This window comes from Schistocerca nitens, chromosome 1, assembly GCF_023898315.1.
Source record: "Schistocerca nitens isolate TAMUIC-IGC-003100 chromosome 1, iqSchNite1.1, whole genome shotgun sequence".
NCBI lineage: Eukaryota > Metazoa > Arthropoda > Insecta > Orthoptera > Acrididae > Schistocerca > Schistocerca nitens.
In genome coordinates, this window is record NC_064614.1 from 56078929 (window position 1) to 56102823 (window position 23895).

Genomic DNA, 23895 nt, shown 5'->3' on the forward strand with positions numbered 1-23895 from the left:
AATCTGTATATTGAGCAAGCAGTGAAGGAAACAAAAGAAAAATTCGGAGTAGGTATTAAAATCCATGGAGAAGAAATAAAAACTTTGAGGTTCGCCGATGACATTGTAATTCTGTCAGAGACAGCAAAGGACTTGGAAGAGCAGTTGAACGGAATGGATGGTGTCTTGAAGGGAGGATATAAGATGAACATCAACAAAAGCAAAACGAGGATAATGGAATGTAGTCGAAGTAAGTCGGGTGATGTTGAGGGTATTAGATTAGGAAATGAGACACTTAAAGTAGTAAAGGAGTTTTGCTATTTGGGGAGCAAAATAACCGATGATGGTCGAAGTAGAGAGGATATAAAATGTAGACTGGCAATGGCAAGGAAAGCGTTTCTGAAGAAGAGAAATTTGTTAACATCGAGTATAGATTTAAGTGTCAGGAAGTCTTTTCTGAAAGTATTTGTATGGAGTGTAGCCATGTATGGAAGTGAAACATGGACGATAAATAGTTTGGACAAGAAGAGAATAGAAGCTTTCGAAATGTGGTGCTACAGAAGAATGCTGAAGATTAGGTGGGTAGATCACATAACTAATGAGGAGGTACTGAATCGGATTGGGGAGAAGAGAAGTTTGTGGCACAACTTGACCAGAAGAAGGGATCGGTTGGTAGGACATATTTTGAGGCATCAAGGGATCACCAATTTAGTATTGGAGGGCAGCGTGGAGGGTAAAAATCGTAGGGGGAGACCAAGAGATGCATACACTAAGCAGATTCAGAAGGATGTAGGTTGCAGTAGGTACTGGGAGATGAAGAAACTTGCACAGGATAGAGTAGCATGGAGAGCTGCATCAAACCAGTCTCAGGACTGAAGACCACAACAACAACAACTTTGACGGTAGGGGCTCATACGTTACTTTCATGTGCCTCTGTCTATATACAGGGTGTAAAAAAAAATACAGCACTGATTGCAGAACACATTCCTCACACGCAAATGAAGAAATTATGTTATGTGAACATGCGCCTGGAAACGCTTTATTTTCATGTTATATCTCATTTTCTCCAACTCATTAATCGTGGAAATCACACAAGAACAAAACGTTAGAAACATGGGGAACATGCACTCTTGGTGAAAAAACATGTACTCTACTTCATGCACGATGAAGCAAAGTGTTAATGTCCGTCAGCTTCTAAATAACAGGTACGGTGACTGATGGATAGGTAGAGATGGACCAATTTCTTGGCCTCTATTCTCTCCCTATATAAACCCACTGGACTTTTATTTATGTGGGCATTTGAAGGCTCTTGTATATGCAGCTCCAGTACCAGATGTTCAGAGTCTCTGTGTCCGTGTTATTGAAGCCTGCGAAACCATACGCAATACTCCAGGGATACATCAGCGCATCCGAGATTAACTACGACGGTGGGTTGATGCATGTACCAGTGCCCACGGAGAGCATATTGAATATCTCCTGTGAAAAAGATTTGCATGTGGTATGCTGGTGCGTTCTGTTCGAGTGTGTTTCCCATTATTAATGAGTTGGAGAAAGTGAACTGTGACTCGGAAACAAATCATTTCCAGACCCACGTTCATATAGCATAATTTCTTCGGCTACGCCGGCCGGTGTGGCCGAGCGGTTCTAGGCGCTTCAGTCTGTAACTGCGCGACCGTTACGGTCGCAGGTTCGAATCCTGCCTCGGGAATTGATATGTGTGATGTCCTTAGGTTAGTTAGGTTTAAGTAGTTCTAAGTTCTAGGGAACAGACGACCTCAGATGTTAAGTCCCATAGTGCTCAGAGCCATTTGAACCATTTTCTTCGGCTACGTGTGAGGAAAGTGTTCCGTAATTTGTGCCGTACAATTGTTACGCCATATATATAATGATTAAAAACCCAGAAGTATTTCGCGCAAAATCTGTTGTGTGTGGCACGTAAAGTACACCCCAGTAGACAATGGCAAAGCCCAATCGAAAAACATCTGATCGAAGGACTGATTCAGCATATAAAAAGGTCAAAACGAACTTCTGGGAAATTAAAAGGAAAGGCGTCAATATAAAGAATGCAAGAAGAATCCCACTATTAAACGCGGAGCAGAGAGCTCATATGGAAGAAAACTGCTTGTCTGATGACGTGACTGAGTCGATTTGGAACGACATAGATATCCAGTATTAGAGTGTAATAGAGGTTTAAAATACTTGTCATACAATAAGCCAAAAATTATTTCTTACATAACTGGTAGAAGTGGCCGCCAAATGACTATTCTAGTTGGTATATTGGTATGTAGAATCTATGATCCTGGTGGCATATCATAGTAGTTGCGGAAATATGTCACCACACAATCCCAAGATAACAAGGACGATAAGTGTGAGAATCGTCGCCCAGTCAGCTCATGCATTGAAGTTGATGACAAGAACAATACACAGAAGAATGGAAAGTAAATTGAGGATCCATTAGATGACGATCAGTTTGGATTTCGGAAAAGTAAAGTCACCATAGAGGTAATTCTTGCGTTGTGCTTGTTATTTGCACCAAAATTTATTAAAAATTCACGACTCTTCATAGGACCTGTCGAACTAGAACATACGTTCGACCATGGACAATCGTGCAAGTTGCTCGAAGTTTTCAAGATAGTAGGTGCGAGCCATAGGGAACAGAGCGTGATATTCAAAATGGACGTGGACCAAGAAGGAAAAGTGGAAGACGAAGAACAAAGTGCTCGAATTAAAATGAATGTAAGACAGAGATAAAGGTCTTTTTCCCCTACTTTTCAGTCTACATATCGAATAAGCGACGATGGAAATAAATTTTCAGGAGTGGAATTAAAATTCAGGGTGGAAGGATGTCAATGATAATTTTCGCTAATACACTGCTATCGTTAGAGAAAATGAGGAAAAATTACAGGATCTGTTGAATGGAATGAACTGGTTTATGAACGTACACTTTGGCACGAGAGGAAGCCGAAGAAAGAGCAAACGATTAACAGAGACGTAATGAGGAACAGACTTAACATCAAAATTGAGAACCGCATAGCAGAAAAAGTGAGCGAATTCTGCTCCCTTGCAAGCAAAGTAACCGATGACGGACGAAGCAAGGAGGGCATAAAAAGCTGACTAGCACAGGTAAAGATAGAATTCCTGGTCTAAAGAAGTCAACTAATATCAAACAGTCGTCTTAATTTGGAAAAAAGTTTCCGAGAAATTACCTTTGGTGGAAAGCATTGTACAGGAGTGAATCATGGATTGCATGAAAATCGGAAAGGAAGAATATCAATGCTTTTGAGATGTGCTACTACATAAGAATGTTGAAAATGAGGTGGACTTGTAAAGTAAGGAATGAGCTAGTTCTCTAACGAACCGACGAGGAAAGTAATACAGGGTGGGCCATAACTCACTTGCACTAGCAATCCTTAGACTTTGTTCTGACTACACTACTGGCCATTAAAATACACCACGAAGATGACGTGCTACAGACGCGAAATTTAACCGACAAGAAGAAGATGCTGTGATATGAAAATGATTAGCTTTTCAGAGCATTCACACATGGTTGGCGCCGGTGGCGATACCTACAACGTGCTGACATGAGGAAGGTTTCCAACCGATTTCTCATACACAAACAGCAGTTGACCGACGTTGCCTTGTAACACGTTGTGATGCCTCGTGTAGGGAGGAGAAATGCGTACCATCACGTTTCCGACTTTCATAAAGGTCGGATTGTAGCCTATCGCGATTGCGGTTTATCGTATCGCGACATTGCTGCTCGCGTTGGTCGAGACCCAACGACTGTTAGCAGAATATGGAATCGGTGGGTTCAGGAGGGTAATACGGAACGCCGTGCTGGATCCCAACGGACTCGTATCACTAGCAGTCGAGATGACAGGCATCTTATCCGCATGGCTGTAACGGATCGTGCAGCCACGTCTCGATCCCTGAGTCAACAGATAGGAACGTTTGCAAGACAACAACCATCTGCACGAACAGTTCGACGAAGTCCGCAGCACCATAGACTATCAGCTCGGAGACCATGACTGCGGTTACCCTTGACGCTGCATCACGGACAAGAGCACCTGCGATGGTGTACTCAACGACGAACCTGGGTGCACGAATGGCAAAACGTCATTTTTTCGGATGAATCCAGGTTCTCGGCCCAGCACACACTTTTAATCGGCCAGGAAGTTTCGAATCCAGGTTTTGTTTACAGCATCATGATGGTCGCATCCGTTTTTGGCGACATCGCGGTGAACGCACATTGGAAGCGTGTATTCGTCATCGCCATACTGGCGTATGACCCGGCGTGATGGTATGGGGTGCCATTGGTTACACGTCTCGGTCACCTCTTCTTCACATTGACGGCATTTGAACAGTGGACGTTACATTTCAGATGTGTTACGACCCTTCATTCGATCCCTGTGAAACCCTACATTTCAGCAGGATAATGCACGACCGCATGTTGCAGGTCCTGTACGGGGCCTTTCTGGATACAGAAAATGTTCAACTGCTGCCCCGGCCAGCACATTCTCCAGATCTCTCACCAATTGAAAACGTCTGGTCAATGGTGGCCGAGCAACTGGCTCGTCACAATACGCCAGTCACTACTCTTGATGAACTGTGGTATCGTGTTGAAGCTGCATGGGCAGCTGTACCTGTACACGCCATCCAAGCCCTGTTTGACTCAATGCCCAGGCGTATCAAGGCCGTTATTACGGCCAGAGGTGGTTGTTCTGGGTACTGATTTCTCAGGATCTATGCACCCAAATTGCGTGAAAATGTAATCACATGTCAGTTCTAGTGTAATATATTTGTCCAATGAATACCCGTTTATCATCTGCATTTCTTCTTGGTGTAGCAATTTTAATGGCCAGTAGTGTAGAATAGCGGTAGCCCGTTGTGAACTTAACTAGTGTGAAATATCCATAAGTCACTTGACACAAGCAGTTTGCGGTTTTTGTTGTTTGCTGCTGGTCTTACTGAAGAAGAGAACCTTAATGTTGGTGGCTACGTTCTATATCTCAAAGAAAACAGTACAGGGAATGTGGAATATCAAGAACAAGCGTACGAAGGCTTCAGAAAAAGTTAAAATCGAGACCTTCTATGTCTACTTTAATTTAAGGCCTTAATAAAGATGAGCTCTAGAGGCGTATGGAATTCTTTGAGTTGCAGACGATCTGACGAGAAGTCAATTTTGGAAAAAGCATTCTTTGGAGCGACTAAGCGGCTTTTAAGGTGAATAGCGGAGAGAGCAGGCAGTCTACAGGACGTGGCGAAGGAGACAAACACTCCTGGCGTAAGCGTTTGGGCAGGGATTTTCAGCGTGGGCTACCCGGTCCTCATTTTTAAGAGTAATGTCAGTGCTGTAAATTACGTAGATATGCTTCAAGAAGAGTTGTTAGAACAGGAAAACAGTCCACCTTCTAAAAATCTGCAGCAAATGAAGGAAAAGCAGATATGGCAACAAGACGAAGCACCCCAGCATTGTGGAGTTATTGTGAGAGACTTTCTAAACGAAACTTCGATGAATGCGCTGCGAGACGGGATACTATTGAATGGCCTTCACGATCCCCAGATATTACACGCATGGATTTTCAGTCTGGAGTACACTAAAAATGAGGTTTACTCCGTCAATATTGGTGGTGTTGAGCTTTTGAAGGAATGGAACCAGCCTGAATTTCAAAATCTACAGTCGAGAAAGACCTGTAACGAAGTACGTGAGTGGGTTTGAAAAGACGCAATGTTTGCTTGGAACAGCACGGAAACCACTTTGAGCATGTTTTGTAGGTTCATTGAACTCTACATGTATGTCTTTGTTAATAATAAATTTAGGTTTTTTTGCTTAGTAATAATGCACCAACATATTTTTGTCACCTGGATTACGGCTCACGCTGTATGTCGAAAACATCGACAAGAAGAAGGGTCTGGACGATAGGACGTTAGGGCACAACGTGCATGGTACTAGGGGCAGGTGTACAGGGTAAAAACCGAAAGAGAAGAAAAACATTAAATGGATCCAACAAATAATGCAGTAGGTAGAGTGGAAATGCTACTCTGAGATGAAGGCTTTGGTACGGTAGTGGCGGGCGGTATCAAATAACAAAATTTGGTCAGGCGCAAGGAGGACTCACGCACTGAGCGTTCAGTACAAACGCAATTATGTATATACATAGTTCATCCATCCAGGGAATCGAGAATCTCAACGATTTTTGCCTGTTATCGATATCAAATGGTTCAAATGGCTCTGAGAACTATGAGACTTAACATCTATGGTCATCAGTCTCCTAGAACTTAGAACTACTTAAACCTAACTAACCTAAGGACAGCACACAACACCCAGTCATCACGAGGCAGAGAAAATCCCTGACCCCGCCGGGAATCGAACCCGGGCGTGGGAAGCGAGAACGCTACCGCACGACCACGAGATGCGGACGTCGATATCAACAGTGGTAAGGTAATGATCCCTGGAGTTCAAAGAATGTATTTAAATTTCTGCAGTAGCCCCTCAAACTAGCCCGGACATTAAAAAAGAAGCGAGCAGCGGACTTCCGTTTGTATGCATAGAGAGAAAACTTCAAGAAACATTTTTATTTACTTACTAAAACATGACTGCAATTTACATTTTGTGTTTGCATGCAGTGCTGTTCGTCTAGTTTGCTTTTGACGGTTGATGAATGCAATGTATGTTCAAATGCAAAAGACATTTTTTATATGATATTGTTACAATTTAACAAGTTTCAGATTTTTTACTTCACTTGTATTGTGAAACCTTCCTTCTTGCCGAATTTAATGATTCTACGCCAACGGGAAGCATAATACAGTTTTTGATGAGTGAGTTTTCCAGTATGAAAATATGTGTCATAAATGGCTGTATCTCTTGACTGAAGTGAGCTAGTAGCGTGAAATTTTTACGCTTTCGAGGGATTGTAGTCGTTAATATATGACCTAAATTTGAACTTGATACGTCCACCCATCCCTGAGAAAAGAGGTTCCTAACTGTAGGACAAACAGACAGACAGCAAAGCAATCCTGAAACACGGAAACCTGAAAAGCTGCACTTCGCTTTCCTCGATTTTTTGCGTCACATCGTATCTAAAATAGTACACGAACTGTAAGAAAGAAGACAACTAGATGGTGGGTCAAAACGAAATGCCACAACAAAATACAAAAAGTACGGCGCTTACCTGGTCGAAGTCTAGCGGCCTCTTGGTGAGCGCGTCCTTGCGGTCTGCGGGGGCGGCCGCCCTGCGCATGCGCCGCACCCTGGTGCTGAGGCTGTCCCACTGCAGGTCTGCGGGGTCCGCGCCTCCCTCGCGGGAGCCCTCCGCCTCCTCCGACACGTACCTCATCTCCTCGCCGATCTGCAAACACGTCAGATGTTAGCGCCGGCCGACAGCTCCCTTGTGCTGCTCAACTTCCTCCGTGCGCTACATCTGTGGACATCTCACTATAAAAATATAGATTTATGACCGTTACCTCAAGAATGTCTTGTTATTTGATTTCATCCCCATTAGATCCATCCATTTTATGTCAGTAATATAAATTCAACTGGAATGGATTAGATACAATGTGCACTCCACAGATCCATGGTGAGTGTGTTACACCACAACTCAGACCCTACCTAACTGTTTACTGATTCAATTTTGCTTTCTGTTTATTCAGGATTACATGGTTCAGCTATTGTAATTATTATTAATTCGGTAATGTATAAAAATTTGTACTTTTTTTTTTAGATACTTTGATGTCTTGGTCTAATCATACGTAATGTATTGTCTTTATTAGTTAAATTCTTTGTCTAATTTGGAACGAGACAAAACTTACTGTATAGTATATTTGGAATTTGGGTGAATAATTTTTTGTAGAAATGTCAATATGTGCAAATGTTCTGTTTTATTTAATATGTTTGGTTGCTATTATGTAAACTGCTTACTTTCACTTAGGGTTCTTAGTTCTTTTGTATGTAAAAGGCGTTGTGGTTCCCCTCGGAAACGGAAGCTTGCAGCGCGCGCAATATGTGGTTGGCATGGATAGAAAGGTGGAACCAAGAGACAGTCGGGTGGGGATGAGCTACTGAACCACCAACAGCTCACGGAAAGGTTGTGAATTGTGCTGGTGCTGAGACGGGCTTTTTGTGCCTTTTGCCAATGGGCCAAAGCCTCTGATGGATGCAGTAACTAGCTGGAATTATATTGGAATTGATATCAATCATCGTCACCAAGAAATGACAGAGTCCAGCAATTCTACTTGCAAATCCACCTACCAAAATGCACTTGCCACCACATTGCGCAATCACTGTAATGGAACAGAAGAACTATAGTAATGTACAGTGAAGGATCAGCTCATAGGATGCTATAATGTACTCAAATATAAGGTAAATTTTAACTGAACTCTTGTACCTACCGTGATTTATCCTCAGTCACATATCCACTTAGGGTGCCTCCAACGCTAAAGTGCTTACCGAGTGTCCTTTATTGAAAGCAAATTAAAATTAATACGGCAATGGAGTGTGCTAAGATTAATATTGTTTGTTGAAAGGATCTTACAAATATCTCAATTTTGTGTTTTACTGCAGCAAAAGTTCAGAACTGCAACTGTTGAGAGTTATATGTTCATGCTTGCAAAGTGCTTGTTTCACTAATATAATGGAAGTGCATTTATTTTGCTCTACTACAGTCGTCAAGATTAAGGCCCCCCATTGAAAGTAGTCCAAATGCTCAAAATTACTTAATTATAGAAAGTTTCAATTACTCTTGCTACCCTGTCAAGTTCTGTACAATATTGGGTTCCTCTTGTGTATTAAAAGTGCATATTAATGGTGTAACAGGATCCACAGTTTTTCTATTGTGCTCATGCTAGATAACGATTAAGAGGAAGACCACTATTTATGATAACAGTAACTTCTTTATTCATAAGACAGTGAGAAGTAGTTTGTTAGTGAACTCCATTTAATTTTCATTCTAAGTAGAAAGGTGTTTAGTAGTGAGGGAATTAATCTACGCACAATAATTAATTTTGCTGTGAACCATATCCATATTTCATGTTAGATAGGAATATGTTTGAAAAGTTATATTGAACCTATGTCCAATTTACGATTCTACAATGAATATTAATAGTAACGTTATTGAGACCATTCAGTTTGACTAAATCCTCGAGGTAATAGTGTGTTTCGTTAGCTGTTATTTTTGTGCAAATAGTTTGCTCTGCTCTGTCAGCTCCAACCTCAACGTGAACATATGCAGGTGTCAGAGTTCATTGCACTCTCGTGTGACAAAATACAGGCTGTGTTTGACCATTGAAGTTACTTATTTTCAGTTTCTTGAACACGAATGGTACTCATTCTTGTGCCTTATTGGGCTGGCGACCGTTGTTATTATCATTTGGAGACTGTGGATAGGTAAATTATTGTTTATTACTGTTTAAATATTTACATAACTCTAACTTTCACTTCCAATTAGCCACCTCCGTTAGGCATATCACGGTCAACACAATTAATTTCCTTTCAGAGGGTAGCACTGCTCAGCTTCTTTATACTGTAAATGCTTTAGTAAAAATAATTTCATTCATACGAACTGCCTCCAGCTTTGAGGTTATGCTATAACAGTAGCAGGCGGTAGTGTTATAAGTGTATCCTAGAACAAGCACAACCTGTCAAGAAAGTGTAAGGTATTAATCCTGGCCGATCCCGGCAGCTCATCCTCCACGCTTTGTGGACGCCAGATACTACGCTGGCTTAAAGACCAGTGTTTTCCTAGCACTTTCTGGAAATTAAATTCTGGGCGTGGGAATTCTATTAGTGGGAGCAGAAAATAGTCAACAGAAGTGCCTGTAACCTGCTCCGGAGTCTGATTTGCCGACACGCTTGAGCTTTGAAAGAATTTCTAAGAGCAAGGTGCAATTCATGAAGTCGAGAAAGTTGACCGTCAGCACTGGCGGGTGTTTGAGATCAGTTGCGGACATTCTGGGGTAGAGTTGGTGATATAAGAGTGATGAGTGTATCAAGTAGGGAGTAAGGGATTCTCAGTCGTCAATAAAGATCTTCTGCCAATATGGAAAGGTTTGAACATGCTCGTAAATGCATTCCTATGTGTGGGCGTGGAAAAATTACGATCACCACCTTAACTGGTCCATGTGTGGAATCCAACACAGCACCGATTCTGCTTGGCATGGTTTCAGTAACTCGTTGGTAGGTTTCCGATGGGATTGTAAGTAGGCTGTTTAGGTTTTTATGTTGGTGAAGTCACGTAGTGCTCTGTATGAAAATCACTGACTGTGCTGTGTGCACTCTGTGGCTGGTTGGACTCATTGTTGGAATATTCGCTATTGTAGTGTAGGGCAGTTGGATGTGAACAGCCCGTAGCGTTGGGCAGTTGGAGGTGAGCTGCCGGCAGTGGTGGATGTGGGGAGAGAGATGCCAGAGTTCTGAAATGTTAATATGAGCGGACGATATGGACGTGTGTCCGTCAGAAAAAGGAAATTAGTCAACTTGGATGTCACGAATATAGTGTGTGGTCAGAAAATGTCTGAAACGCTTGTAGGGTTGTTGCAGGGCAGGTTGTACTGAGATATGAATGTTACAAAAAAAATGCGATACGTTGCGCTGTTTCCGAGTTATTTAGCATTGAAGTTAGCCAATCAGATCGTCGCGCGCGTAAATTCAAGTCTCAGCTAAGGAGACAAAGCAGTCGGTGGGCAACACGGCCCCTGGCAGGCCGCTTGAGTGCGAGCGCGCGACGCCCCGATTTGCTAAATTCTATGCTAAATAACTCGGAAACGGAGCAACGTATCGAATTTCGTTCTTAACATTTATGTCTCAGTACAACCTGCCCTGTAACATCCCTACAAGCATTTCACACATTTTCTGACCACCCTATATATATACAGGGTGTTTCAAAAATGACCGGTATATTTGAAACGGCAATAAAAACTAAACGAGCAGCGATAGAAATACACCGTTTGTTGCAATATGCTTGGGACAACAGTACATTTTCAGGCGGACAAACTTTCGAAATTACAGTAGTTACAATTTTCAACAACAGATGGCGCTGCGGTCTGGGAAACTCTATAGTACGATATTTTCCACATATCCACCATGCGTAGCAATAATATGGCGTAGTCTCTGAATGAAATTACCCGAAACCTTTGACAACGTGTCTGGCGGAATGGCTTCACATGCAGATGAGATGTACTGCTTCAGCTGTTCAATTGTTTCTGGATTCTGGCGGTACACCTGGTCTTTCAAGTGTCCCCACAGAAAGAAGTCACAGGGGTTCATGTCTGGCGAATAGGGAGGCCAATCCACGCCGCCTCCTGTATGTTTCGGATAGCCCAAAGCAATCACACGATCATCGAAATATTCATTCAGGAAATTAAAGACGTCGGCCGTGCGATGTGGCCGGGCACCATCTTGCATAAACCACGAGGTGTTCGCAGTGTCGTCTAAGGCAGTTTGTACCGCCACAAATTCACGAAGAATGTCCAGATAGCGTGATGCAGTAATCGTTTCGGATCTGAAAAATGGGCCAATGATTCCTTTGGAAGAAATGGCGGCCCAGACCAGTACTTTTTGAGGATGCAGGGACGATGGGACTGCAACATGGGGCTTTTCGGTTCCCCATATGCGCCAGTTCTGTTTATTGACGAAGCCGTCCAGGTAAAAATAAGCTTCGTCAGTAAACCAAATGCTGCCCACATGCATATCGCCGTCATCAATCCTGTGCACTATATCGTTAGCGAATGTCTCTCGTGCAGCAATGGTAGCGGCGCTGAGGGGTTGCCGCGTTTGAATTTTGTATGGATAGAGGTGTAAACTCTGGCGCATGAGACGATACGTGGACGTTGGCGTCATTTGGACCGCAGCTGCAACACGGCGAACGGAAACCCGAGCCCGCTGTTGGATCACCTGCTGCACTAGCTGCGCTTTGCCCTCTGTGGTTGCCGTACGCGGTCGCCCTACCTTTCCAGCACGTTCATCCGTCACGTTCCCAGTCCGTTGAAATTTTTCAAACAGATCCTTTATTGTATCGCTTTTCGGTCCTTTGGTTACATTAAACCTCCGTTGAAAACTTCGTCTTGTTGCAACAACACTGTGTTCTAGGCGGTGGAATTCCAGCACCAGAAAAATCCTCTGTTCTAAGGAATAAACCATGTTGTCTACAACACACTTGCACGTTGTGAACAGCACACGCTTACAGCAGAAAGACGACGTACAGAATGGCGCACCCACAGACTGCGTTGTCTTCTATATCTTTCTCATCACTTGCAGCGCCATCTGTTGTTGAAAATTGTAACTACTGTAATTTCGAAATTTTGTCCGCCTGAAAATGTACTGTTGTCCCAAGCATATTGCAACAAACGGTGTATTTCTATCGCTGCTCGTTTAATTTTTATTGCCGTTTCAAATATACCGGTCATTTTTGAAACACCCTATATATATATATATATATATATATATATATATATATATATATATATATATATATATATATAATGACTTTTTAACACTATTAAGGTAAATACATTGTTTGTTCTTTATCAAAATCTATCATTTGCTAACTATGCCTATCAGTAGTTAGTGCCTTCAGTAGTTAGAATCTCTTATTTAGCTGGCAGTATTGGCGCTCGCTGTATTGCAGTAGTTCGAGTAACGAAGATTTTTGTGAGGTAAGTGATTCATGAAAGGTATCGGTTATTGTTAGTCAGGGCCATTCTTTCGTAGGGATTATTGAAAGTCAGATTGAGTTGCTCTAAAAATATTGTGTGTCATTTTAGTGATGATGAGAATAAGTGGATCGATTAGCACGGAGAGCTGCATCAAACCAGTCTCAGGACTGAAGACCACAACAACAACAACAACAACAGAATAAGTAAAGAGAAAACTGTCTCACTACGTTCAGTTTTACTCAGCTCTTTCAGTATCAAATAACGTAGGAGTTTACCAGCACAGTCGTTCTTAATTTTTCTAAGGGGACGTTTCAGTATGTAGTGGCAGACGTCTACGTATAGATCAAACAATTCCCTAAAATTACAGGCCGGTGGTTTGTAGGCAGAGGTATGGCGCAGGCAGCGTCGGTTGAGATCAGGAAAATTTGGTGTCTAAGGTGTAAACGCGAGATCACTATCGCCTCAAACCACTGTAGCACGCTTCTGAGCGTGAGAGACGGACACTTACCCCGCTGGAATATGGAGTTGCCGACGAAAGCAGGTGGTCCATAGTGATGTTGAAGTAATCCACAGTTCTGATGAAGCTTTCGATTACTACGACAGGTCCCATGGACGTCCAGGTGAATATACCCGTAGCATAATACTGCCCCCACCGACCTGCGTCTTTGGTATGATGAATATTTCGAGCAGTCACTCTTCTGGAAGACGGCGTATCCAGACACGACCATCGACCTCGTGTAACGAGAAACGAGATTCATCCGAGCAGTCAACATGTTTCCACTGATTGACAGTCCAATTTCGATGATCCTGTGCCCAATACAATCTTAACAGACAATGTCGTTGCTTTGACATAGGAACATTTAGAGGTCTTCTGCTGCAGAGTCCCGTTTCCAGTAACGCGCGCTGAACGGTCTGCCCCGAAACACTCGTGCCTGCACCAGTACGGAGCTCTGTCATCAGATCAGCCGCAGATCGCCACGTGCCGTGCTTTACGGAGCGGGCAAGCCTCCGACATCCACGTGGATGTGCAACACTTTGCCGCCTGCTAGTGGTCTTACTTCCTTAAACCACTTTGCATAGATTCTCGTGACAGTATCTCTCGATCAGCCGCCAGCCACATTAGCTGTTCCCGTGATTATCGTTCCCAGATTCGGACCGTAAAAATCTGCCCTTTGTCAGAGTGGATTGTCAGTGGATTTCCCATTTTTGGCTGCCCATACAATTTGTAGAATGATTCCTTGTTCGTCTCTGCTGTGCCTATATACCGGGTGATCAGATGCTCAGTATAAATTTGAAAACTGAATAAATCACGGAATAATGTAGATAGAGAGGTACGAATTGACACACATGCTTGGTATGACATGGGGTTTTATTAGAACCAAAAAAATACAAAAGTTCAAAAAATGTCCGATAGATGGCACTTCATCTGACCAGAATAGCAACAATTAGCATAACAAAGTAAGACAAAGAAAATATGATATTCTTTACAGGGAATGCTCAACATCTCAAAAAAAAAAAAAAAAAGAAAAAAAACGTTCAAATGGCTCTGAGCACTATGCGACTTAACTTCTGAGGTCATCAGTCGCCTAGAACTTAGAACTAATTAAACCTAACTAACCTAAGGACATCACACACAACCGTGCCGGAGCCAGGATTCCAACCTGCGATCGTAGCGGTCGCTCGGCTCCAGACTGTAGCGCCTAGAACCGCACGGCCACTCCGGCCGGCCAATATCTCCACCATCATTCCTTAACAATAGCTGTAGTCGAGGAATAATGTTGTGAACAGCACTGAAAAGCGTGTCCGGAGTTATGGTGAGGCACTGGCGTCGGATGTTGTCTTTCTGCATCCCTAGAGATGTCGGTCGATCACAATACACTTGCGACTTCAGGTAACCCCAAAGCCAATAATCGCACGGACTGAGGTCTGGGGACCTGGGAGGCCAAGCATTACGAAAGCTGCGGCTGAACACACGATCATCGCCAAACGACGCGCGCAAGAGATCTTTCACGCGTCTAGCAATATGGGGTGGAGCGCCATCCTGCATAAACATCGAAAGTTCCAGCCGGTGTTTATCAGCCAGGCTGGGGATGATGCGATTCTGTAACATATCGGCGTACCTCTCACCCGTCACGGTAGCAGTTACCTCCTGTCCAGCGCCATCTGTCGGACATTTTGTGAACTTTTTTTTTTGTTCTAATAAAACCCCATGTCATTCCAAGCATGAGTGTCAATTTTTATCTCTCTATCTACATTATTCCGTGTTCTATTAAGTTTTCTAATTTTTACTGACTTTTTGATCACCCGGTACTTTCCTTACCGGGTCTCGTACGGAGCGAGGTGGTGCAATGGTTAGCACACTGGACTCGCATCCTGGAGACGACGGTTCAAACCTCCCGGCCATCCAGATTTAGGTTTTCCATGGTTTCTCTAAATAACTTTAGGAAAATGCCGGGATGCTCCCTTTCAAGGGGCACGGCCGACTTCCTTCCCCATTCTTCCCTAATCCGAAGGGGTCGATGACCTCCCTGTTTGGTCCCCTCCCCCAAATCAACTAACTAACCAACCAACCAACCAACCGGGTATTGTGTCGACATGGCAACATGGCAACCACACAGCATTGAATACCGCAGTGACCAGTGGTCGTAGTGTTTTGGCTCACAAGTGTATATGGATGATAAGTCCCTGACTACTCACATAACCCCCTCTACCCAGAGAACAAAAAATATAAAAAAGGATGTACAAGTCATCGATGAGTAAGAAATTCGAAGTCACTATACGGCACGTAACCGTGTAGTTGGCTGTGAGTTAACAATGTCTTTTAGCAACCAATAATAAATTCATTAGCGACGCGTAGCATTAAATTTTTGCTAACAGAAATTTTGTGTTATGTGAATTTAAAATGTGTCAAGGACGTGTATTTAGATGAAAGTTTTGTGTGCTCTGTTTTACTGCGAAGTAAAGATTAGCATCATAACAAAGAAAAATACTGTGATGAGACCGTGAGCACAATATGAGCACTGTAGGAGCCGCTGGGAGTGACGGCATTGGTTCTTCCTGCGCTCCCAGCATCGCCCACCCGCAGTGCCGAGCTACGGTGCGCGCGCAGTACGGGCTGCACTGACCTTGACGCCGTCGGCGAGGTACTCGACGACGTGCTCGTCCTTGAGCCTGGCGTGCCTCTGGGAGCTCTCGTGGCGCACCTCCCTCTCCTCCTCGTCGCCGGTGTGTTCGGGGTCCGGCGCTTCGTCGTCGCGCACCTCCTCCCGCTCGCGGGTCTCCCTCGTCTCGGTGACGAGCCGGCCGTCGGGCTGACGAGCGCTCTGCTTGAGCACGTCGCTCGTGTCGGTGACGCGCACCGCGCGCACCGAGCGGTGCACCTGCAACACGTCAAACGTCGCTCTTACATTCGTTTCATATAATTTAACTTCTATTTCGTGCTGTCACGCGCAATCATCTGTAATTTAGTTCTGTACTTCGTGTTTGTCCTCATTCAATGGTATACAACAACATACCTAATCCTATGTACATTATCTAGATTTTCTGCTCCCAAATCTTCTTTCTCTCTTTATCCTCTGTATGAATGAGTGAGTGAGTATGTGTGTTGAATTTGTCTTATACAATACTGGCCATTAAACTTGCTACACCAAGAAGATGACGTGCTCCAGACGCGAAATTCAACAGACAGGATGAAGATGCTGTGATATGCAAATGATGAGCTTTTCAGAGCATTCACACTAGGTTGACTCCGGTGGCGTCACCTACAACGTGCTGATATGAGGAAAGTTTCCAGCCGATTTATCATACACAAACAACAGTTGACCGGCGTTGCCTGTTGAAACGTTGTTGTGATGCCTCGTTTAAGGAGGAGAAATGCGTACCAGCACGTTTCTGACTTTGATAAAGGTCGGATTGTAGCCTATCGCGATTGCGGTTTATCGTATCGCGACATTGCTGCTCGCGTTGGTCGACATCCAATGACTGTTAGCAGAATATGGAATCGGTGGGTTCAGGGAGGTAACGCGGAACGCCGTGCTGGATCCCAACGGCCTCGTATCACTAGCAGTCTAGATGACAGGCCTTTTATCCACATGGCTGTAACGGATCGTGCAGCCACGTCTCGATCCCTCAGTCAACAGATGGGGACGTTTGCAAGGCAACAACCATCTGCACGAACAGTTCGACGATGTTTGCAGCAGCATGGACTATCAGCTCAGAGACCATGGCTGCGCTTACCCTTGACGCTGCATCACAGACAGGAGCGCCTGCCATGGTGTACTCAACGACGAACCTGGGTGCACGAATGGCAAAACGTCATTTTTTCGGATGAATCCAGGTTCTGTTTACAGCATCATGATGGTCGCATCCGTGTCAGGCGACATGACGGTGAACGCAGACTGGAAGCGTGTATTCGTCATCGCCATACTGGCGTATCACCCAGAGTGATGGTAAGTGGTGCCATTGGTTACACGTCTCGGTCAGCTCTTGTTCGCACTGACGGCACTTTTAACAGTGGGCGTTACATTTCAGATGAGTTACGACCCGCGGCTCTACCCTTCATTCGATCCCTGTGAAACCCTACATTTCAGCAGGATAATGCACGACCGCATGTTGCAGGTCTTGTACGGGCCTTTCTCGATACAGAAAATGTTCGACTGCTACCCTGGCCAGCACATTCTCCAGATCTCTCACCAATTGAAAACGTCTGATCAGAGTGGCCGAGCAACTGGCTTGTCACAATACGCCAGTCACTACTCTTGATGAACTGTGGTATCGTGTTGAAGCTGCATAGGCAGCTGTACCTGTACACGCCATCCAAGCTCTGTTTGACTCAATGCCCAGGCGTATCAAGGACGTTATTACGGCCAACGGTGGTTGTTCTCGGTACTGATTTCTCAGGATCTATGCACCCAAATTGCATAGATGACATATGAAACATGTCAGTTCTAGTATAATATATTTGTCCAATGAATACCCGTTTATCATCTGCATTTCTTCTTGGTGTAGCAATATTAATGGCCAGTAGTGTACATGGTAGCAGTGCAGCATATGGCTGTCTGCTGTGGTAGCAACAGTGTACCCAAAGTAGCTTTCTCAGTCAAGGCAAAGAGATTTATAATCTATCGGTAGTCACTCGACAGTAGTTTAGTTGGTGGCGCAAAGGACCCGTTGGTCTCTTCCGGCTACCTGGGAGATGTTCGTTGCAGGCAGAACGTGCTTTCGGCACTCGGGACTGGATCTTGGGCGAGTGAAGATGGTAGTCTTAAGACCGCCTTGGCATTGGTGAGTGTGTCAATGTATGATGGTGTGTAGCTATTCTCATGCAAACTTTTGATTTGCTAGTCACTTTTAAAGTTCGTTAGTTGAATCCTTATATAGCACTCTATATTATAAGTGAGTTAATTAATTAAATAACAGGCAAATTCAGATGATAGTTTGGAATTAGTTTGTGATTTGTTAATATGATGTTTATTTTAATAAACTATGTTAAGCTGTGATGACAATTTCTCTGAGAAAGCTCTCCCCTTTTGTAAGATTATTTTTAATGCTTCCCACCTGGCGTCTCTGAAGCGCAAAAGGTAGGCCTTATATTTGTAGAAGCTTCTGCTTCCTCTGAATTATTTGATTTATTGTTTGTGCTTAAATTGTTCCCATACGTTCGTTCTACACACATCAAAAAAAGTTTATCATCACCTCGGTTCCGAGAATTCCGGAACCTGTACAGAAAATAGGAATAGAGATCAACATAAACATCATTTTCGCCCTTTTTATTGCTCATGAAAACCAGACACTGCATGTTGTACCACCATGCAGGGAGACCTTCAGAGGTGGTGCTCCAGATTGCTGTACCCAGTAGCCTTCCGTGACCGCCAGCGGCGTACGTCGGCCCAACATAATGCCACCCCAAAACAACAGGGAACCTTCTCCTTGCTGCACTCGGTGGACAGTGTGTCTAAGGCGTTCAGCGTGGCCGGGTTGCCTCCAAACACGTCTCCGACGATTGTCTGGTTGAAGGCATATGCGACATTTATCGGTGAAGAGAACGTGATACCAATCCTGAGCGGTCCATTCGGCATGTTGTTAGGCCCATCTGTACCGCGCTGCACGGTGTCGTGGTTGCAAAGATGGACCTCGCCATGGACGTCGGGAGAGAAGTTGCGCATCATGCAGCCTATTGCGCACAGTTTGAGTCGTAACACGACGTCCTGTGGCTGTACGGAAAGCGTTATTCAACATGGTGGCGTTGCTGTCAGGATTCCTCGGAGCCATAATCCGTAGGTAGCGTTCATCCACTGCAGTAGTAGTCCTTGGGCGGCCTGAGCGAGTCATGTCATCGGCAGTTCCTGTCTCTCTGTATCTCCTCCATGTCCGAACAACATCGCTTTGGTTCACTCCGAGAGCCTGGACACTTCGCTTGTTCAGAGACCTTCCTGGCACAAAGTAACAATGCGGACGCGATCGAACCTCGGTATTGACCGTCTAGGCATGGTTGAACTACAGACAACACTAGCTATGTACCTCCTTCCTAGTGGAATAACTGGAACTCACATCCTTCTGAATCTCCTTAGTGTATTCATCTCTTCGTCTACATCTACGATTTTAACCCTCCACGCTTCCCTCCAGTACTAAATTGGTGATCCCTTGATGCTTTAGAATGTGTCCTATCAACCGATACCTTCTTCTAGTCACGTTGTGCCACAAATTCCTCTTGTCCCGAATTCTATTCAGTACCTCCTCATTAGTTACGTGATCTACCCATCTAATCTTCAGCAATCTTCTGTAGCAACACGTTTCAAAGGCTGCTATTCTCTTCTTGTCTAAACTGTTTATTGTCCATGTTTCACATCCATACGCGGCAACACTCCATACAAATACTTTCAGAAAAGACTTTCTGACACTTAAATCGATAATCGATGTTAATAAATTTTTCTTCTTCAGAAACGCTTTCCTTGCCATAGCCAGTCTACATTTTATATCCTCTCTTCTTCGACCATCCTTAGTTGTTTTGCTGCCGAAATAGCAAAACTCATCTACCACTTGAAGTTTCTCATTTCCTAATCTAATTCCCTCAGCATCGCCTGGTTTAATCCTACTACATTCCATTACCATCGTTTTGCTTTTGCTGATGTTCATCATATACCCTCCTTTAAAGACACTGTCCATTCCGTTCAACTGTTCTTCCAAGTCCTTTGCTGTCTCCGACAGAATTACAGTGCCATCGGCAAACCTCAGTGTTTTCATACCTCCTACCCGGAATTTAATTCCCAATCCAAATTTTTCTTTGGTTTCCTTTACCGCTTGTTTAATGTACAGATTGAATAACACCAAGGATAGACTACAACCCTGTCTCACTCCCTTCTCAACCACTTCTTTCCCTTCATGCCTCTCGACTCTTATAACTGCCTTCTGGCTTCTGTACAAATTATAAATAGCCTTTCGTTCCCTGTATTTTACCCCTGCCACCACGACAATTAGAAAGAGAGGATTCCAGTGCATCATAAAATCCTTAAAATCCGAGCATGCTAGTGGTTATGACAACATGTCAACGAAGTTACTCGAAGCGTACCCATGTGAGTTGAGTTCTATCTTAAGTTATTTGTGAAATGAATCTCTTATCACGGAAACATTTCCAGACTGGCCAAACTGTGCTGAAGTTAAGCCTCTTTATAAGAAAGGGGATAAAGAGGTATCATCAAACTTTCGACCAATTTCATTTTGGCCGGCTTTTTCAAAAATATTTAAATAGGTTGCGTTCAAGCATCTTTTCAAATATCTGACTGCAAATCATATATGGTCCAAGTCACAATTTAGGTTCCTGAAGCATTCTGATGTAGAGAAGACTATTATACGTACAGTGAGAATGTACTTCATTCATTGGATAACAAATTAGAAGCTACTGGCATTTTCTGTGATCTGTCAAAAGTCTCTTACTGTGTAAATCACAGCATTCTCTTGAGTAAATTGGAATGTTATGGTGTCACCGGCAGTGCTGCGAAATGATTCGAGTCTTACCTAATTAACAGGAAACAAAGGGTTTTGTTATGAAATACTATAGAGTAAATAATTAGCGTTCTTGGGAATTAATTACATGTTGTGTTCTTCAAGGTTCCATCCAGGTCCGATGCTTTTTCTCGTGTAGATGAATGATTTCTGTTACATTGCTATATGCTAAGTTTGTTTTCTTTGCAGATGATACAAACAGTGCAATAAATATCAAGTCTAATATAGATTTACAAATGACTGCTAATCAAATGTTCGCTGAGATTCATAAATGGTTTAAAGATAATTCAATTTCATTGAACTTTGAAAAGAGCCACTATATGTAGTTCAGAAACTGTAAGAGATTTCCTTCCAGCATGTGTATAACGTATGAAAGCATACAGATCGAAGAGGTTGACAGTGTTAAATTTCTGTGATTACAACTCGATAATAAATTCAGTTGGGAAGGGCATACCACAGAACTGCTGAAGCGCCTAAACGAGTCTGTATTTGAAATGCGAATGATGTCAAATACAGGAGATATTAATATAGAAAAGAACTTTCGTACTTTGCTTACTTACATTCTATTATGTCATATGAGATTATATTCTAGGCTAACTCGCCAAACCGAGCAAAAGCTTTTAGAGTGTAAAAGCTTATAATAAGACTAATTTGTGGTGTAAATTCAAGAACATCGTGAAGAAAACTGTTCAAGGAACTGGGTATTCTAACCACTGCTTCTCAGTATATTTATTCTTTAATGAAATTTGTTGCAAATAATATGTCTCTACTTCCAACCAAGAGCTCGACACAGTATGAATACTACAAATTAGAAAAATCTACATAGAAACCTAAGATCACTTACCTTGGTCCAAAAAGGGATGCAGTATTCAAGAACACACATTTTCAAGAACTTGTTAGCTATCATTAAATACTTGGTTTCAGGTAAAGCGAAGTTTAAACAGAGTTTTAAAGACTTTATGATAGGCAACACCTTCTACTCTATAGATGAATATCTTAACAGGTACTGTTAGGCCAGTTTAAGTAAAAATGTCTGTTCGATTTCATTTCTGACAGAACTTGGTCACAAGACTGAAGATTAGTTATTTTGTGTATGACAAATTCATTAAAAGTTCACAACAATTCTGTAAATATTAGCAGTTCCAGTTTGCAGTAATGTATTCACATATTTTGACGATCTCCTGAAAAATGATCAGGGAAGTGAGTATTATACATTAAAGTTCCAAAGAAACTGGTATAGGCATGCGTGTTCCAATACAGAGATATGTAAACAGGCAGAAGACGTCGCTGCGGTCGACAACGCCTGTATAAGGCAACAAGTGTCTGGAGCAGTTGTTAGATCGGTTACTGCTGCTACAATGGGCAGGTTATCGAGATTTAAGTGAGTTTGAACGTGATATTATAGTCGGCGCACGAGCGATGGGACACAGCATTTCCGAGGTAGCAATGAAGTGGGGTTTTCTCGTACGACCGTTTCACGAGAGTGCGTGCATATCAGGAATCCGGTAAAATATCGAATTCCGACATCGTTTCGGACGGAAAAAGATCCTGCAAGAACGGGACTAACGACGGCTGAAGAGAATCGTTCAGCGTGACAGAAATGCAATCCTTCCGCAAACTGCTGCAGATTTCAATGCTGGACCATCAGCAAGAGTCAGCGCGCGAACCATTCAACGAAACATTATCGATAAGGGCTTTCGGAGTCGAAGGCCCACTCGTGTACTCTTGACGACTGCACGACACAGAGCTTTACGCCTCGCCTGGGCCCGTCAACACGAACATTCGATTGTTAATGACTAGAAACATGTCGCCTGGTCGGACGAGTCTCGTTTCAAATTGCATCGAGCTGATGGACGTGTAGGTCATGAATCCATGGACCCTGCATGTCAGAAGCAGACTGTTCAAGCCGGTGGAGGCTCTGTAGTGGCGTGGGGTGTGTGCAGTTGGAGTGATATGGGACCCCTGATACGTCTAGATATAAATTGACAGGTGACACGTACGTAAGCATCCTGTCTGATCGCTTGCATCCATTCATGTCCATTGTGCATTCCGACGGACTTGAGCAATTCCAGCAGGACAATGCGACAACCCATGCGTCCAGAATTACTACAGAGTGGCTCCAGGAACACTCTCCTGAGTTTAAACACCTCTGTTGACGACCAGACTCCACAGACATGAACACTGTTGAGCATATGTGGTATGCCTTGCAACGTGCTGTTCAGAAGAGATCTCCGCCACATCGTACTCTTACGGATTTATGGAGAGCCCTGCAGGATTCACGGTGCCAGTTTCCTCCAGCACTACTTCGGACATTAGACGAGTCCATGCCATGATGTGTTGCGGCACCTCTGCGTGCTCACGGGGGCCCTACACGATGTTAAGTGGGTTTACCAGTTTCTTTGGCTCTTCAGATTAGATTAGATTAGATTTAGATTAGATTAATTATTCATTCCATAGACCCATAAAAGAGGGAATTCTCCTGGGTGTGGAACATGTCAGATAAACATATTACAAAAATGTAATAGAAAAACTTGAGTTTCATTAATTTTAATGATCCTCAGTCAGTAAACAGTAAAATTATGTACATGAATTAATTTTAAACTTCTAATGTTTACAGGTTTAATACATACATCTGCTTTCATTAAATCCATCATTCAGACATTTGCTAGTTTCTTGGCTATTAAAACCAAGTACTGTCAAAAATTAAAGTAAATTATTCATTTCAGTGATCCTCAGATAAGAACAGTCAGATTATGTACAAGATTTAAAATTAAACTTCCACTATTTACAGACTTAAGACTTAGACCTGTTTTCCATACATCCATCATTCACACAGTAGGTAGTTACTTGGCTGTTACAACCAAGTATTGTCAAAAATTAAAGTATAATAATTTTTCATTAAAATGGTCTACTGCACTTGTTGAGAAACTCATGGATGGAATAGAAGGAGTTGGCCACCAAAAATTCTTTTAAATTATGTTTAAATTGTGCCTTGTCTGAAACTAAACTCTTAATGGTTGCTGGTAACTTATTGAAAATATGCATTGTTGAATACTGGACTCCTTTCTGGGCAAAAGTAAGTGATTTTAAATTTTTATGTATATTGTTCTTATTCCTAGTATTGATACTGTGTACTAAGCAGTTAGTTGGAAAAAGAGATGTATTATTTACAACAAACTTCATAAGGAATAAATATACTGAGAAGCTGTGGTTAATAATCCCAATTCTTTGAATTGGTTTCGACATGATGTTCTTGGATTTACACTA

At 43.0% G+C, this 23895-nt stretch overlaps 1 protein-coding gene across 1 annotated transcript in view; it reads right to left on the reverse strand.

The window, feature by feature from the left end:
- Window positions 1-23895, reverse strand: part of LOC126235277 (serine/arginine repetitive matrix protein 1) — a 971178-nt gene that overhangs the window by 143897 nt on the left and 803386 nt on the right. Inside the window, exons 5-6 of the mRNA XM_049944347.1 lie at window positions 15753-16007; window positions 7152-7328 (exon numbers count right to left, since the gene is read on the reverse strand). Coding sequence (XP_049800304.1) covers window positions 7152-7328; window positions 15753-16007 — 432 coding nt within the window. The remainder of the gene's footprint in view (window positions 1-7151; window positions 7329-15752; window positions 16008-23895) is intronic.